At 41.0% G+C, this 16,396-nt stretch overlaps 1 protein-coding gene across 1 annotated transcript; it reads right to left on the reverse strand.

Moving 5' to 3' along the window:
• Nucleotides 1–2,012: 2,012 nt before the first annotated feature.
• On the reverse strand, nt 2,013–12,334 carry LOC114543524. The gene is made up of 21 exons (XM_028562476.1): nt 11,733–12,334; nt 11,597–11,629; nt 11,253–11,365; nt 11,079–11,137; nt 10,812–10,987; nt 10,536–10,637; nt 10,338–10,444; nt 6,491–10,159; nt 6,331–6,399; nt 6,161–6,250; nt 5,953–6,073; nt 5,506–5,737; nt 5,304–5,406; nt 5,128–5,180; nt 4,856–4,976; nt 4,489–4,640; nt 4,363–4,415; nt 4,177–4,226; nt 4,035–4,100; nt 3,756–3,845; nt 2,013–3,550 (listed from the first exon to the last, which is right to left on the reverse strand). Exons 1-21 carry the CDS (start codon nt 12,055–12,057, stop codon nt 2,102–2,104), a joined length of 7,233 nt encoding a protein of 2,410 aa, XP_028418277.1. The 5' UTR covers nt 12,058–12,334; the 3' UTR covers nt 2,013–2,101.
• Nucleotides 12,335–16,396: the final 4,062 nt, after the last annotated feature.

Genomic DNA, 16,396 nt, shown 5'->3' on the forward strand with positions numbered 1-16,396 from the left:
TACGATTATTCCTCGACACCCTCTCACAACCTGAAAGGCGGAACTCCGGCGCAACAGAAGGAGTTGGAATGGCAACATGAGTTTAGTAAAGAAAAGATGGAAGGTGGACACGATACTGACTCTGGGATAGAAAGCAATGATCATGATGATTCACATTGTGACCTGTCTTTGAGCCAGGTGAGCTTTAGAAAAAATTACCATCGTTCACGAAAGGTTTTCATTCAACTGCAAAACCTATACTCCTGTAAATGAAAGTTCTTAATCTTGTGTACCCTTTCACAGGATAATTTAAGAATTGAACAGCAAATTCAAGATGATTCAGAGGTAAATGTTTAATAGAGAAATCAGGTAAACGATAATTTTTCACCCAGCAAGATGTATTTACTGTCTTACAGAATATTGAGGACACTCAAAGAGACACCTTTGAATACAGTAACACTGGACAGACTTTGGTATCGAGTTCCAGGGATGAATATCGAAATATTCATCTTGAAGTGGAACGAAGGTAAATATAATAAAATAGTTTGAATCATCTCATGATAAAATCTTAGGTCTCGCAAGCTCGGGAAAGCTCGAACTGGCGAGGATTGCTACATGCGTGTCTTTCTATAGTATACTCAGTATTTCGGTACAAAATTTGAAATGCAAGAGTGTAGGTAGTAAATGGACGGGGTTTTTTTGAAGTTAAACCATTTAAAAAGCAGTTATATATTCTTGTACGTTGAATGGTATGGAATTCACAAGAACGAGTGTCAAATAATGGCAACGTTTGCTTTTTTGTAGAGTTTTCTCAACAAATATCCGACGATGCTGCGGTAGAGAAGACCTCTCTTGCAGAAAATAAACAAAAAAACACTTTTTATACGAACCTTTTTTTGTAGAACGGATTTTATAATAAACGCATAGAAACCAGTTTTAGCGGGAAATTTCTTCTTATTTTAAATATTTATATATATACAATATATGATTTTAACGAGTTAGAATCAAAGTTTAATTACTAATTATTTATGCTCGTGGTCATGGAGGCAGAATAATTACACAAAACATCCAGATTATTGTTTATAGCAGAGGTCCTTTAAAGGTAAACATTTGAAGCTTTTCGATTAATTTACGTCCACGTTTAAAAATGCTCGAGTTACATAAAAATGTTAAATATTTAGTTATGATTTCTCTATACATGCGTAAAATACACCGCACTTTCTCTGTTTTCGAGTTATATTTGCAAAATAATTTCCTTTTTCTTGTGATCATTCGGTGCAAAAACACTCATGCAATAGAAAACGATTCCATCCAATAAGTAGAATACCGCACGAAGCAAAGTGTTCCTGATAACAGAATGAAACACGATCCTCATTGGCCAGTAGCTTGGGAAAAGTACTACCACTAATACTGAGCTGAATAGTAACGTCAACCCATGGTAGAACACGTTATCTTTCCGCGTGAGCTCGTTATCGCGTGCGTTCTTCAGCAAATGCGTGTTAACGTTATACGAAAAACGTTCGAATACTAGAAAGAACAGCTCGTACGGTAACATCACGGAGCATCCGTCGAAATTCTTGTTGAGAAGACAATCTGGAGTGATTTGTGACACCAGCGCGCCCATGAAATCAACGAGAGACAAAAATAGAACAATTTTGTTTCTTGAAAAAAGCGCGTCACGATCACAGTAGGCCACAAACAGAAGAATGATGTTGATATATGTAGTTAAAGATACCATCTTCCAATCATCACCCAAAATTTTATACATTGTCACCTTTATAGTTAACATTTGAAACATTTTGTGTTGCAAAAGCGCAATATATTTACACAGCGACTTCACAGACTTCGAGTAGCCAAATTTTATGTGAATATGTATCTCGCAACAGGTGAATGAAGGGAGACACGTCGTAGACTGGATGCCTTTGATAAAAATCCAGTTGCTATAGCACTGACGTGTCGACGTTGCAAAATTGCACAATTTAATTGTTTGCTAGAACTGAAAAGTAAGCAAACGAGCCATTACAAATGGTTGTTATAGAAAATCTATTTTAGTATTACCTAAATACTTTTAAACATCTAACTGACGTGTTCATTTATCTATTTATTTATAAGACGTTTTTCACTATTTCTTTCCAAACAACCCTTTCTTCTTACGGGGGGTTGTCTCCTCACCCTGAGTATTGTCTTTATCGATTATCCCCCCCTGCTGGAGTTCAGCCTCTTGAGTTTTGGACGACCTACGGCTACCAGTTTTACTGCTTTTACCCACAACAGAAGACGGTTTCCGCGATGCTTGCGACGGCCCGCCTTCGTCGACACTTCGAGTTGCCTTCGAGCCATCCTCGTGTAAACTCGGCTCACCTTCGAGACTATCTTCAGACTTACTTATTGAACTTCTACTTTTACTGAGTCTTCTCAACAACGATGATTTACGTTTGGGAGATCTTCCAGGTTCCTCGTTAGTCAAGTCTTCAACACTGCTCTGCGATTTACTTAAAGAACTCCTACTGCCACTGCGACTTAATTTACCTAACAAAGAAGATCTTCTTTTCTTTGGAGAACCTTCATGTTCCTGGTCAATGCTTTCTTCAGATCGACTTAAGGAAGATTTGCTTCCACTTTTACTTAAAGAAGTCCTACTACCGCTTTTACTCAATCGTCTTAATATTGAACCTCGCTTACTCTTGCCGGGTGAGCCTGTATCATCAGCGCCCAGGCCTTCATCGGATGTTCCACCTGATTCGTCAGGCCTTGGACTAGTAGCACCCAAAGATGCCTGACTGTTCGATGTCTTACGTTGCCAAATCTTTTTTTTTGAAGGACTTATCGGAGGTTTTGATTTGACTATTTCTGATTCGCCCTGCTGTCCGCTACCTGAGGCAATATCCTCCTGTGAGGCGTTCAATGAAGTTCTACTGCCACTCCGATCTTTTCTTCCAAATAACCTTTTCTTTTTCTCAGGCGATTCAGGAGTCACCGCCTCTCCCTCTTGAACACTTTTTGAATCAAGTTTCTCTTTGCTTTTTCGTTTCCAAAATTTCTTTTTAGACTTAGATTTGGCTGCAGTAACACTAGCAATCTCCGAGGTTCTAGGAGTACTTGCTCCCCTCGGAGATTCTGTACCTCCCGGAATTCCGGGGCCACTACCAGTATCTTCCGCGAGTCTTTGTTCCTCCAGGGGCTCCTCTTGTATAGGCCCTTGAAGTACACTCCCCGTTCTTTGGGGGTTACCTCTCCTATCCCTCGGGGAATCCACCCCCCACTTTCTTTGTAAGGCTTGCAGTGGGAAAGCGTTCTCAGAGTTGTGTTTCCTTAAATTAAACCCAGGTTGACCCATTTCACGATCGTGAAATGAGGTGGGTCTCTTATGACGGCGTGGATAAGAGTCAGCTTTTGATGTTGCGGGGAGAGGGGTAGAGGTATCCACTGGGTCAGGGGCCGCCTCTTCGTGTGCGAGGAAGTTGTAAGGTTGACGATAATCTGAAAAGATCATTGCCTTTTCTTTCATTAGAAGCGATTCCTCGCGCTCTCGCTGTTGTTGTTGTCTCCTTGAAGCTCGTCTGTCTGCGGTCTTCAAGATTTAAAAGATTTAAGATGCATTTAGGGTTTATTTAACTTGATTCATCATTTATGTTTTAGAAATTTGGTTATGTTTATATTTACGCGGCAAACTTTCGCCTCATCGCAAAATGTTCTTTCTTGTACGTTTAGGGAACATAATGATATAGGGGAGAAAAATATTTTACGACATGGAAATGCAGTGAAAGTGAACTCACTTTATGTTCATCTTTTTGCTGATTTTCCTCTTCAATAGCATCTTTGTCCAGTGTCTGCGGTTTTCTTTTCTTTCGACCTTCCTTCCGTCGCTGTTTAGAACAAAAAGAGCAGAGGTTTTTAGCCAAAAATCCTGGTCAAGCATGCCCACGTTCTCACCCTAACACACCCAATCTCCGTCTAAACTATGCCTAGATGCAAAGGTGTTCCCGATGGCCATTGTGTAACAGTACAGTGCGTATTGAGGACAAAAGTTGTTAAGTCGATGCATATCATATTACCTCGCCTTTTTTCCGTTTTTTCTTATCGCCAGATGAAGTTGATCGACCGGATTGAGCAGCAGCATCCTACGGATCGAAAATAAGGAAAAAAGTTAACAAAGGATATGAATAATATGAATTCTTCAAAGCATTGACAGTTTACCTCGGTGGCAGTTCCAGAAGCACCGGCTTTGCTTTCGTCACCACCTTTATCTTCAAGATAAGAGTATATTTAAATCATTACACAGCCTGATCCGAAATGACAGATACTTAATAATATAATAACCATTGTACAGCCATCACTAGTCTTAGCAGTCATGGTATAGCAATAAATCATTATCTTAGTAACCTGATTTAGCCTGGTCGGATTCTTTTTCATCGCTGCTTTTTCCTTTTCGTTTTCTGTAAACAAATGAGGTTTTCAGTAATGGACAATAACTAGTGAATTAGTGTCAATGCTATATTATTACTATACCTCCATACTGCAAATATGATGATGATTATTAAAGCCACAATAAGTAAAAACAACAAAATAATGTAAATGAATCCACTGGATGAGGTTCCTCCTCCACCACTGCCACCACCACCCCCTTTAGGAGGTATGGGCGCCGCCTTCATAATGAAATCCTGGAAGAAAAAAACATAATTTCAGCTGATATCAGAGGAATCTTCTATCACACTCCCTAGTACTACCCTGGTCGAGTATACCATTACCATATACCCTATATATTCAACATCTTTTTTATCACCCCGGTCGAATATCGTATCATATATCTGTATATTCGATCTAATTAGAACAATTACACGTCATTTAGAACAATTGTAAGTTAATTAGAACTTACGTTAGGTTGACTTTTATCAACCAACAAACTGAAGCTACTCATGTGGTTGCATTCACATATGGTGTGAGTTTCATTCACACCAGCGACTTTGCATCCTTGGTTTGACCACATTTCACCGTCGCTAGACAAATGAAGCAAGAATAATTACCAGAAGTAGACCTGGGGCTATTATTACTATGATTACCTTCTACTACAAAACACTTGTTGTGCAAACATTTCAAACATTCCACAATGTATCTGGGAGTTAAATACATCTTGCGCATGGAACTTACCTCGCACTGGCATTTAAAAATACACAGTCCTGCTTGAAGTTACTCATCGCAGGCTACAAAAATTGAAACAAAGATTCTTTAGATTACTATCATTATCTTCAACATAGTTGTTACATCAATCTTCACCGCCATCCTTAGACCATCACTAGAAATTAATCGAAAATATATAATCTTACACTCAAATGAGCAAGAGCAATTCGTATTGGAGGATCCAGATCGCCGGTGATTCTTGGAAATACTGACAATGACATTAAGTTTCCACTTTCGACCGTCTCATTTCTAGTAAAGACAAAAACGTTATTGTAAAATGTAACGACAAACTACCTGAACGGACACTCTATAGAAACTCTTGGTAAATACATCAATGAAATCACCCACCCTTGACCTTCTACGACTGGGATACTCAGATTTCCAACAGTTTTGAAAAGAACGCCAGAAACGTGAGCCTCGACATTGGTGCCTTGAGCGACTTCATCCATCGCTGCTGGCGAGAGTGTTATAACGTTAGCTTGCTTTGACCACTTGCGGACACGAGGATCAGAGAGGTTTGGAAACACAATGTCTGGTGATGGTTCTTGAATGTCTGATTGAACTGTTTTGAACTCCATCACTAAATCAATTTCAAAAAGGTGATTAACTTCACTGCATGGGCTTCATGAGGACGGTTTAGTATCAATAGAGTTGATCTTCTTGAAGTTATAATAGATGTTCCTTACTGGACATTTAAAGCTAGAGCTATAGAGCTATCCAGAATAAATAAACCTGTCTCTCAATCTACATCCATTATGTATTATAAACAAATATAAAATGAAGATATATACTTACAGATATTCTTAGTAAAGATTGGTCCCTTTGTGGGTTTCTTCACCTGATAAGACGCAGATAAGCCAAACCCTTCAATTGCCTCCACCATTTCATACAGTGTTGAAGAACTGCTGGTTTTTCCCTAAAAGGGTGCACGTTAGATAAATGACTAAGCCACTAAGCTCTCTCTTCTCATCAAATGTCAATGAAAGGATACTTAATAACATACTGCAAGATCTCTTCTTGAGGCTTGTTCCCAGTCCACGGCGTTGCCATCATTCATGATATTCACTCCAAATTTTCTCAATTTCGTCACATGCTAAAGAAACACGGTAAAGTTGTGTGAGAACTTCGCCACTGAACTGCCTAAAGATGATAGCGTTAGATAAATCATAATACCCTTTGCGCGTTCTTCCACTCTCGTGAATTCATCAAATCCAAAATATTACTACAAGACTTCAGAAAATCCTAACAAAAACACGATACACGAGACCTTAGATCGAGTAAACTGGCATAAAGACTTTAACATAAAGCTATGTACACAATTAAAACACCCTACCTTCACATCTTCTACTTTCATTGGTGGTCTTATGAAGTCATTAAACTTTGCTAAATGTGTAACAGTGTCAGCGGCAAGCAACAGGTCACCACCAAACATGGGAGCAAGATGTTTCCCTTTAACCTTTATATCATCACGTTCTCCATCCGTTTCTACTAAAGTTTTCTTATTTCCGGTCGCTTGTTTATCGTTGTAACCGCTAGAGAATTCCTGAATTCTCTTTTCCATGTCTTTGATTGTCAGTCGTGGTTTCTGGCCGCCATAGACAATTGAGCCCAACTCTTGTACGTCACTCGTGCTGCGATTAAGGTTCGGTTGTAGCGAACTTTGGTTTGTGAAACCGACGACTACCTGGGAGTTACCAAGGTCGTTATATAAATAGTTTTGTGACGAGATATCGCTGGCTTTTGTGGAAGCAGTGCTGGTTGATGTAGGTGAATCCGTTGGTAAATTATCCGCTATATTTTGAAAAGTCAAGTTGTAGTCCTTGCTGTAAATATTGTTATAATCTTGATTTGTGCCGGTTACGTTGGTGTCCAAAGGTTGCGTGGTCATATTATAGTCCGATATTAGCTTATGATCTGAATAGTTCAACGAGACGTTGTTCAGTGAATCGTCGACGTTTTTTATGCTATAATCATTACCAGTTGAATAACTGGAGTCATTTTTGTCACTGGAGTATTCGTTGCTAGCTGTGTTCGTTGTATTTAGGTGTGAATCATCGGTTGGGTTGGAGTTCAGAGCGGCGAGAGTGGAAGATAAATTGTATGGCGAGTTGCCACCTTGGGAAGAGGGTGCTGAAGTATAGTAAGCTGGCGGTTGAGGGTATGTATTAGGTGCGGTGCCATAGGTTGGGTTGGGGCTCGACGCTGTTGGGTAAGGTGATGAGTTGTTTTGTGGGTTATCATTTTGGTAGGTGGGTGTTTGGTAGGTAGAACTAGGTGAGTTATCAGCTGAATTGTTTCCTTGCGAGGAAGACGAGAAATATGAATCATACGTTGATTTAGGGTTCGACTCTGTTATATAAGGAGATGAATTGTTTTGCGGCTGGACATCATTGGGTGAGGTTGTGGGGTTGTATGGCGAGGGAGGGGGAGACGGTGTTGGAGGAGGTGGGGGTGGAGAATAAGGTCGGGGTGCAGGATAAGGTGAAGGATAAGCTGGGGGTGGTGAAGGATAAGGTGGAGGTGGTGCAGGATTGGGTCGGGGTGGTGCAGGATAGGGTGGAGGTGGTGCAGGATAAGGTGCAGGATAGGGTGGAGGTGGTGCAGGATAAGGTGCAGGATAGAGTGGAGGTGGTGCAGGATAAGGTGCAGGATAGGGTGGAGGTGGTGCAGGATAAGGCGCAGGATACGGTGGGCGAGGATGAGAGGGGGATGCAGGGTAATATGACGGAGGTGATGCAGGAGGGGTTGTGGCAGGAGAGCTTGGAGGTTCTGGCGAATGTGAAGGGGATGCGGGGGCAGGGTTGGATTGTAACGGAGAGGAGGTGTGAGTATCAGAGGATGGTGGAGGTGACGAGATTGGTGAACTACTAGGAGGGTTTCTAAACGATGAATACACAGAGGGTGGCCTCGGTAAGGTAGAAGGTGGGGATAAAGGACGATGTGGGGGATTGTCAAAGGATGGAAATGGAGGAGTGACAGGAGGTTTTGGGGTTTGAGAATTATGCGGCTGTAATGATGGCAGAGGTGAAAGTGGACGAGGGGGAGGGTTATCTTCATAAGATGATAAACGTGGGGATGCGGGTGAAGGATTTGACTCCCTTGATGACTTTGATGAAGACGATGGGGCAGGAACATCTGGACGATCAAGTGACGATCCTGCTGCAAGTGATGATGAAGAATGACCAGGCATTGGATTAGTTTCGCTACTCTTCATTTCCTCTGGCTGGGAGTTTACATTAATTCCTGTGAAATACGCATTTTTATTGATCACAGGTGAAACGCTGCCTTTCATTGCATTTGCTCCTCTCTTCTGTGCATCACCATCAGAAGGCTTTTCCTCAATACTTGCTGAAGGATATCTAATTTTATTTTTCGTTTGGTCTCCGTCTGAAGGATCCGTATGAGAGGAATATCTGTTTGAAGGATTATCTTGTCTAGGATCATTGTCATAAACTGATGTAGTGTAGTAATTCTGAGCTTGATTCCATCCCTCAGTTTGACGTCTTACCCTCACTCGTTCCCCTGACTCTGGCCTCAGTATAAAGGAGCGCTTGAAGAATGCATGAGTTGGATTACTTTGGCTATCCAGCGACGTTCGTGGGTGAGGCGTCTCAACTCTCTTTGGGGCTTTTAAAGGTGTATTATACTCCTGTGTGGGATGGGAGCTCGACAATGGAGAACGAAGCCTTGTTTTCCGCCTGAAAGAGTTTGGATGAGTATCATATTTCTTCAGTCCTGCATTCAGCCACTTTAACAAGGCATTAGATACGGTCTTGGAACCCCGGTGTTTTGACACTATGGGATCATTAACACCACGAGGAATTGATCTCGGAAGATTGTCCCACTGGGCAATGTTCTTGCTAATGGAAGTGGGTCCCTGCACAAGTGAATGACTACTCTGAGTTTTAAAACCCCTCGAGGCAGGTATACGACTTCGTATATTGTCCGTTCCGCTTTTTAAGAACACGCCAGAAAGATCGGTTTCATTTTCAGCTGGTTCGCCGAACTCACCAGACACGCTCACGGACACAGAGACATCGTTTCGGTTTTGACCTTTCTCTACGATTGGCTGAGGATCGCGTTGACGTTCAATAGGATCAATGATTGGTAAGCGAGTTTTGTTCGAACGTGGAGGAATTGCGTGCGGAGGTGGGCGAGTCTCGTGTTGTGTTTGACCAGGTTCGTGCTGCACTGGACCAGGTTCGTGCTTTAGTGGACTAGGTGTCTGCTGTACTGGACCAGGTCCGTGTTGGGTTGGACCAGGTCCGTGCTGTACTGGCCCAGGTTCGTGCTGCACTGGACCAGGTTCGTGCTTTAGTGGACTAGGTGTCTGCTGTACTGGACCAGGTCCGTGTTGGGTTGGACCAGGTCTGTGCTGTACTGGCCCAGGTTCGTGCTGTGCTGGGCTAAGTTCGTGCTGTGCTGGGCCAGATTCGTGCTGTACTGAGCTTGGTTCGTGCGGTACCAGGGATGAAGCGTTGTTCGTGTCAGAAGTGTGGTGAACTGGACCAGGATCAGTGTGGTTTAAGATATGATAACTGCCGGGTCGGGCTGGTTCAGAACCATGAAGAGAGGCATTGGGTTGCAAGAGGCCGATTTTATCCACAATCGACAAAGTGCGATTAATTTCATTTTGCATCTTCCTTCCTTTCTTGTCCATTCCAACTTTCTCTCCTGGCTGCTTCTTGATATTTAACAGTTGATTGGTCAAAGATAACAGTCCTTGAGGTCTCGGTTGAGGTTTGAACGGTTCTCTTTGCTGGTTTGTTTTCGTCGTTGTAGTATTATAGAGTTTATTAATCTTGTGTGAATCTCGAAATGTTTGGTGGCTAGTCTTGTTCGTCTTGTTTGTATCTTCTTGCTTCATAATTTGTTCACGGAACGTGTGATGATATGTCAGTTTCTGAAGCTTTTTAAGAACTTCAGTATGTTTGATGCCGAGCTTAGTTTCGATCTGATCCAAAGGTAGCTTAGCTTGTGCCTCGCTCTTGAGCTGCTTTGCCTAAAAGAAGGATGATTAAGTTTTAGGTTAGCCAGAAAACAGCAATCCTTTAAAATGAGCGATCCATGTTTGTGGTGGGGGCTCAAATTTCCATCTTTCCCGAGAGTCTTCGTAGCCTGTCCGTCTTTGATAAGTAAATAGATCGCTAGCCTCGATTTTTCTTAACGGCCGATCTTACCTTCTCATGCAAGTTCCTAAACTCGAGCGAAGTACAGCCACTGAAATTTGGCACATCCCATGACGCTGTCTCAGCCTCACTTCCCAAACAAAGCCGTGAACATTCGCCTATAATTCAAATAACAGCCAGGATTTAATGGATCAAAGAGAACAAAAATTATAGAACTTCTTAGCTCATGAAGATAAACGGTATTCTTACCCTGGGCCCCCCGTGGACAAGGCTGGATATCAGATTCACCATATATCTTCAAACTCCAAATAACTTGATAATTAATTTCAGAATGACAAACCAAGCTTTTTCCTATAACGAATAAGTTTGAAAATTAGTAATCAACACAGTACTCGCTCCTGTACAAGTATCGTTGATCACACCTCGGATGAAAGATTCTTTCTCTTTGAAGTATATTCCAAATTCCAGAAAGATAAATTTGAACACGTTTCTTTTAACAGAGTGAATGAGTGATGGATGACTCACCTTGCGATGACTTTAATTCAAAACCATCCTGAGATAGTTTAAAATGCTCGCTGGCGTCTTCCAGGGTGGAATCCATCTTCCCTGCCACGACAGCTTTCAACAAGAAAGAACCTGTCTCGTTGGCGTGGCTCGAATTTAATATTTTCAGCGTCACGTTTGCTATCAGAGGACTTGGACTAAACATTGGATGACAGAATGTGTAAATTGTATGAAAGCAATGGAAGATAGGATTAAATGATGACACAAAATAGTGCAAAGAACTCGTACCGAAAACTGGCGACCTCGCAACTTTTGAAACCGACAACAGTTTTGAGAAGAATCGACACCTGAGATGGGGAGAATACAACACGTAACATATTAGTCGTGATTTAAGTAAAGTGAATAAAGAGAAGATGGTGTTTTAGGTGAACACATCGAGGAAGGCTGAATTGAATAACGTACAGCATTTTCAACACGTTCAGCGACGTTCAAAAATTCCAGTGATTCGGGGTCGGCCAAAGGTGCTCTCCATTTTTCATTGGTGATGTTGAGTTGAACTGTTAGAATCTTTTCCCCTGTGAAAAAATAATTTCTATATGTCACTGTAGGTGTTATTAGCTTGACTTCCCGAATCTAGAAATAAACGTAAGACCTCTGCCGGCGTGCATTAAATCAACAAGCGCTTTCAAGAAAGTGACCTTTTGCATAAGAAGATATCTTGAGGCTATTAGAAATTAAACTATTCAAACGCACTCATATCGACTGTATGAAAACATATAAATATTTTAACAAAATAACCAGGTTACCTTGTCCTACTACGCCTGGGATTAAATTTCTTTCTAAAATCGAAGAAGATTATCATAAATACAATTTCAAACCTGCAAATTACGATGTTGGTATTGCAAATTGCATCAAACAATGGTTATCTCAATAATTACTCACTATAGTTCAAATCCCGTGGCCTTTCTAACAACACGTAATCCGAAGGTGTCCCGGAATCCTGAGCGCTCGCAGGCTCACAAGCCTCGTCAGTGGGGCAATGAACGGAATAACAATACCCGCCAACTTTGAATGCTAGATCACACCAACGTCTTCTGCAACATTTTTCCAAACATTTACCCATAGTTCCAACACGACCACGTAATTCAAACGTCGCCAACTTCCTCCCGTGTTTCAGACGCACATTCCGTAAAATTGTCCGGTGTTGACAAGTCCCAGGGGGGTGAGTTTTGCTATCCGTTTGAAAAGCCGGCGATGGTAAACCCATATTAGGACCTCGGAGTGTGATTTCCTTTGAGATACCATCCTGCGTGGATGGAAGAAATAAAGGAACATTGTGCTGAAGCTTGTCAGTTCTTCGTTGTATCTTCTTGAGAGGTTTCGAATTGTAATTTCTTGGTTTATATCTCCTGCTAAGTGAGATATCTCTTGATATACCGTCTGGTAATGACGGGAGGAATACTGGAATACTTTGCTGTAAATGATATCGTTTTACATGCGTCTTGCTTGCAGCTTTTGATAATAGATTTCTTAATTCCTGCTTGGCTTTATCTTGAGGATTTCCACCAACGTTCTGTCTATGGTGAAACTCATTCGTCCTCTTTTTGAAAAGCTTTCATCGTAGAAATCCTTGCTTCCTTGACCCATTCTCTGAAAACTTTCTTCGGAAATCCTCTCAGAGAACGCGTATTTTGACCTTCAGAAGAAAATGATTGATGAAAAAAATTAGCCTCGAAATTAACTCTCGTGTTTTAAAATCATGCATGCGTTAAGTTAGACTGAACGCTGTTGACTATAATTCATGGCTTCAAACAGAAAATAGTTGGAAAGTTTCCATCTCAACCTCTGCGGTTTTCAAATGCATATAAAAGTATTGAGCGCGCCTTTCTTGGTCTTTTTTAAAAGGCAAACATCGCTTCCATTTCACACAACGTTGACGTTTATCATTGTATCGAGTATGTTTGAAGCAAGGGCGATGTATACAGTGAAAACCTGTGTCACACTGACCCACAATGATTATGATACAGCAATGCGTTAAACCAAATGGCAGAGTAAGATCATAATCTATACAATACACTCTACAGTTGTAAGATATAACGGAATATATCACTAGAAGCATCTTGTGTACTTAAGACAGGTATAAAGGGGGGATGACAAACAATCCAATAGTCAGTATTTAATAATATACTCTAAACTTATAAATGAGCAAGATACTTCAGAAATATTCCGTTATTTCGTAAAAGGAAAAGCCTAAAAATATTTCTACTTCGTCGTGTACCTAAGACTCCGTCAAACCATGAAAATAATAACATTCCAGTGCAAAGGAAACTGAAAATTCTGCCATTTTTACGCAACATTGGTCACTGCTTAGACTGCGTGAAGAAAACCCAAACAAAATCACTGAACATCATTGAACAGAAACGGGTGAAAGATCCACAGAAATCGAGGAGAAATGTCCATTATATCGCCGTGTAGAAAACCAAAGGTGATTGCTGTGTAGTTGTATATCCTATAGCATCGTTTGACAGTTGACAATGTTTCGTCTCTTGTGAAGAACGAAGAAGATTCGATATTTCAGAATATGTAGTCTTGTGCCGAGTGATGTCACGGTAGTGGAATCATATCAGGGTGGCAACGTTTAATATTTTGCCTTCACTAGCTAGGTCATGCATGCTCACTGCGCGAAATATAAATAGGGTCAACGCTAGCTTCGTAAGCACAAACTGATTAGTTTAAACTGCTCTCATCGCCTAGCAGTTGCATGGAGTGGACCTAATTGGTCAAAACATTTATAATTCTGGTGAAACTGAAGGCGGCAGAGTACTCGGTTAGACTCACGGCGAAGCTCTTTGAATAAATTGGATTCTAACATAAAAGTGATGCACGAGAAAATCATTATATTTCAACATTTAGAGAATAGAAAATAAACATTTTATACTGCTAAAAATATTTACACACATGATCAACTAAGTGGATGTTATAGTGAAGTTCTATGAAGATTTATAAAGTAGAAAAAAGGATAATTTTTAGCATACATTATTTACCGAATTAAGTTGTTTCAATCAATTGATATATACTAATTACAAATGGTGTTAATTCGAATAACAATCGTGACTTGGCAGCACCACCAGTTTCATTAAAATCACCCGGACGTTTTATAAAAAAATTACTTCCAATGTATGTTTACAAGAACTCAACGTACGCATCCAGTATATATATAGATTACTGTGGAATCAATATTGATATCTTTTACAAGATCGACAGCCGCAATCTTTTCTGATTGCACGAAGAACGTCACCTTTTTCAACAGGAATAAAGTGATTTACATTTTGACGTGAGTACACACGCGTGGACTGCTGCTGAACAACTGCTGCCTCTTCAGGAAACTTGAAGGGAAAGATCACTTTCCATTTTCTGCGGTTGTGTTCAAACTTGACCTCGATTTTCCTGGAATCGATAAGTCTCTGAATGTCTACATCTTTCTCACTCAGGCTTTTAATATCCATGTAGATTTTCTGAAATTGTTCCTCGCCTTTTCCGCTTGCAAAAAAAGTTGGACTGGGCGTGGATGAGACTCTGGTTGGAGAGGATTGGTTGATTCTTCGCATGCCGTGATGTTGGCGTTTGCCTTCTACCAGCGCTTGGGCTTCGTTTTCTTGGCCGACATTCTGGGCATAGACAATTATTCTTCAGCATACTCACAACATCATATGGAGGTAATAATGTCTTTGTTTTATTTCCATAAAACGTCACTTTCACTTCTTTATAGGGGTTATTTAAAAATTCAACAACCCAGTCTTCGGAGGAATGATAGAAAGAAAGTTTCTTTGAAACATCTGTGTCTTGAGTTTTAACTCTGCCAGAACAGGTGGTGGATCTTAAATATGCAGAAAGTTCAGTTTTTATCTTGTCTACAATGGCTTTACCAGATGCTGTGTTATACCAAGGTTGGGATGGATCTTGGCCTTTTCTTCCAGTCCGAGGCCTTGAAGCCGACTTAGTTGGGTAAGGTCTGTGTCGATCAGAGTGACGGTCTTGTTTTGTAGGAGTGGAAGGTGGAGAATGATAGGTTGTGGAAGAGAAATCTCTTTTAAAGGGTGAGGTTTCTTGTTTAGAGGGGGAGGGATATCCTTTAGAGGGGGAGGGATCTCGTCTGGAGGGGGAGGGATCGTCGGAGGGGAGGGATCTCGTCTGGAGGGTGACGAATCTTGTTTGGAGGGGGAGGGATATCGTTTAGAGGGAGAGGTATCTCGTCTGGAGGGGGAGGGATCTCGTCTGGAGATGGAGGGATCTCGTTTAGAGGGGGAGAGATCTCGTCTGGAGGAAGAAGGGTGTGGTAATAAAGGAGAACGAGGATCATTATTACGAGGTATTGTTCCACATTCCACACAGTGACACATTTCTCTGACATCTTGGAGTATACTTTTAGATGACATTGATTTTCCACTAGTTTCATTTGTAATTACAGCAGGCTTGTTGGCAAATGATTTCGGAAACAATACACTCCAGCTTTTGTGAGCATGACGGAATTTCATGGTAAGATCTTTGGTATTTGCATCGCGGTGATAATCAATATTGCTGGCCATTTTGTTGGTTACTTCTTCATGGATTTCTTTGACTATAGCCCCACCTTTCTCAGTCTCGTACCACTGCTTAGTTTCTGAATTGTCCAATTGCTTTGAATTTTTGTCATGATACTGTGAGTGATTGGTTTGTTGCTGTCTGGTAATGTAATGGTTGTGAGGCTGGTCAGTATCCATTTGTGGGTCAGTGTCCATTGGTGGGTCAATGTCCATTGGTGAATGACGGCCAGCGCTATCGTCATCTGTTGAAAATAAGTTTTGATGTTTCGTATAGATTCTGTTATCATGCTGAGATTGATGTTGTTTTGAATCAACTCCAAGTTTTGATTGTGTTGATGGTCGATTGTGGTATCCGGCTGGTGCAGCAGAAGCATATGCATTGCTGGTTGCTACTGGGCGTTCTTTTCCCTGGTCAATACAATGTAATACATAACCATACTCAAGGAATGGATTTTGCTCACGAATAAGTTTAACACTTCCTTCTTTACAAACATGTCCACCGTTGGTAAACATGAAAGGGTGAATAGCAACCGGCCTATGTCGGTCTCTCGTTATGTTTGCAATAATCATGATGTACCTTTTAAGACCCTGTGGAAAATTATTGCAGACTGTGCTCCTATCTCCTGCACTTGGTTGCTTCAGACTCAACTGGTGATGTGAATGCCAACTGCCAATGTGGCAAAGCATAAAATTGGTATTAACATATGTACCAACTCTGGCGAGGTAGTCTGTATCTTGATGAAATGACACTGAGGTACGTCTTGATTTCTGTCCTGGTCCTATAATCAATTGAACAACCGGATCACCATTGGCTTTCCACAAACCAAAAAGATCACCTCCTGTTTCGATGTTCGTGTATCCCAAAACAAAATCTGTGATTCCTTTGTAATCACTTTCAAACATGTACAAGGTGAAACTCATCTTTCTTAGACTATTTTTAAGCAAACTGTTTTCAGACTCAGAAATGGATAGTTTGCAATATCTTCTTGCACAATTTGACCAAACAATACTATACAATACAAG

This window comes from Dendronephthya gigantea, unplaced genomic scaffold (assembly GCF_004324835.1).
Source record: "Dendronephthya gigantea isolate DGI-Jeju-01 unplaced genomic scaffold, DenGig_1.0 000472F, whole genome shotgun sequence".
NCBI lineage: Eukaryota > Metazoa > Cnidaria > Anthozoa > Malacalcyonacea > Nephtheidae > Dendronephthya > Dendronephthya gigantea.

What these genes read in the sequence shown, in the direction of transcription:
- LOC114543524 (XM_028562476.1), bottom strand. Translation starts at nt 12,057, where the DNA reads ATGGGTTTACCATCGCCGGCTTTTCAAACGGATAGCAAAACTCACCCC. An exon ending in TGCGAGGTCGCCAGTTTTCG is followed by an intron (nt 10,988 to 11,078) that starts GTACGAGTTCTT and finishes TCCAATGTTTAG; the next exon opens with TCCAAGTCCTCTGATAGCAA. An exon ending in AATCTTTACTAAGAATATCT is followed by an intron (nt 5,738 to 5,952) that starts GTAAGTATATAT and finishes AAATTGATTTAG; the next exon opens with TGATGGAGTTCAAAACAGTT.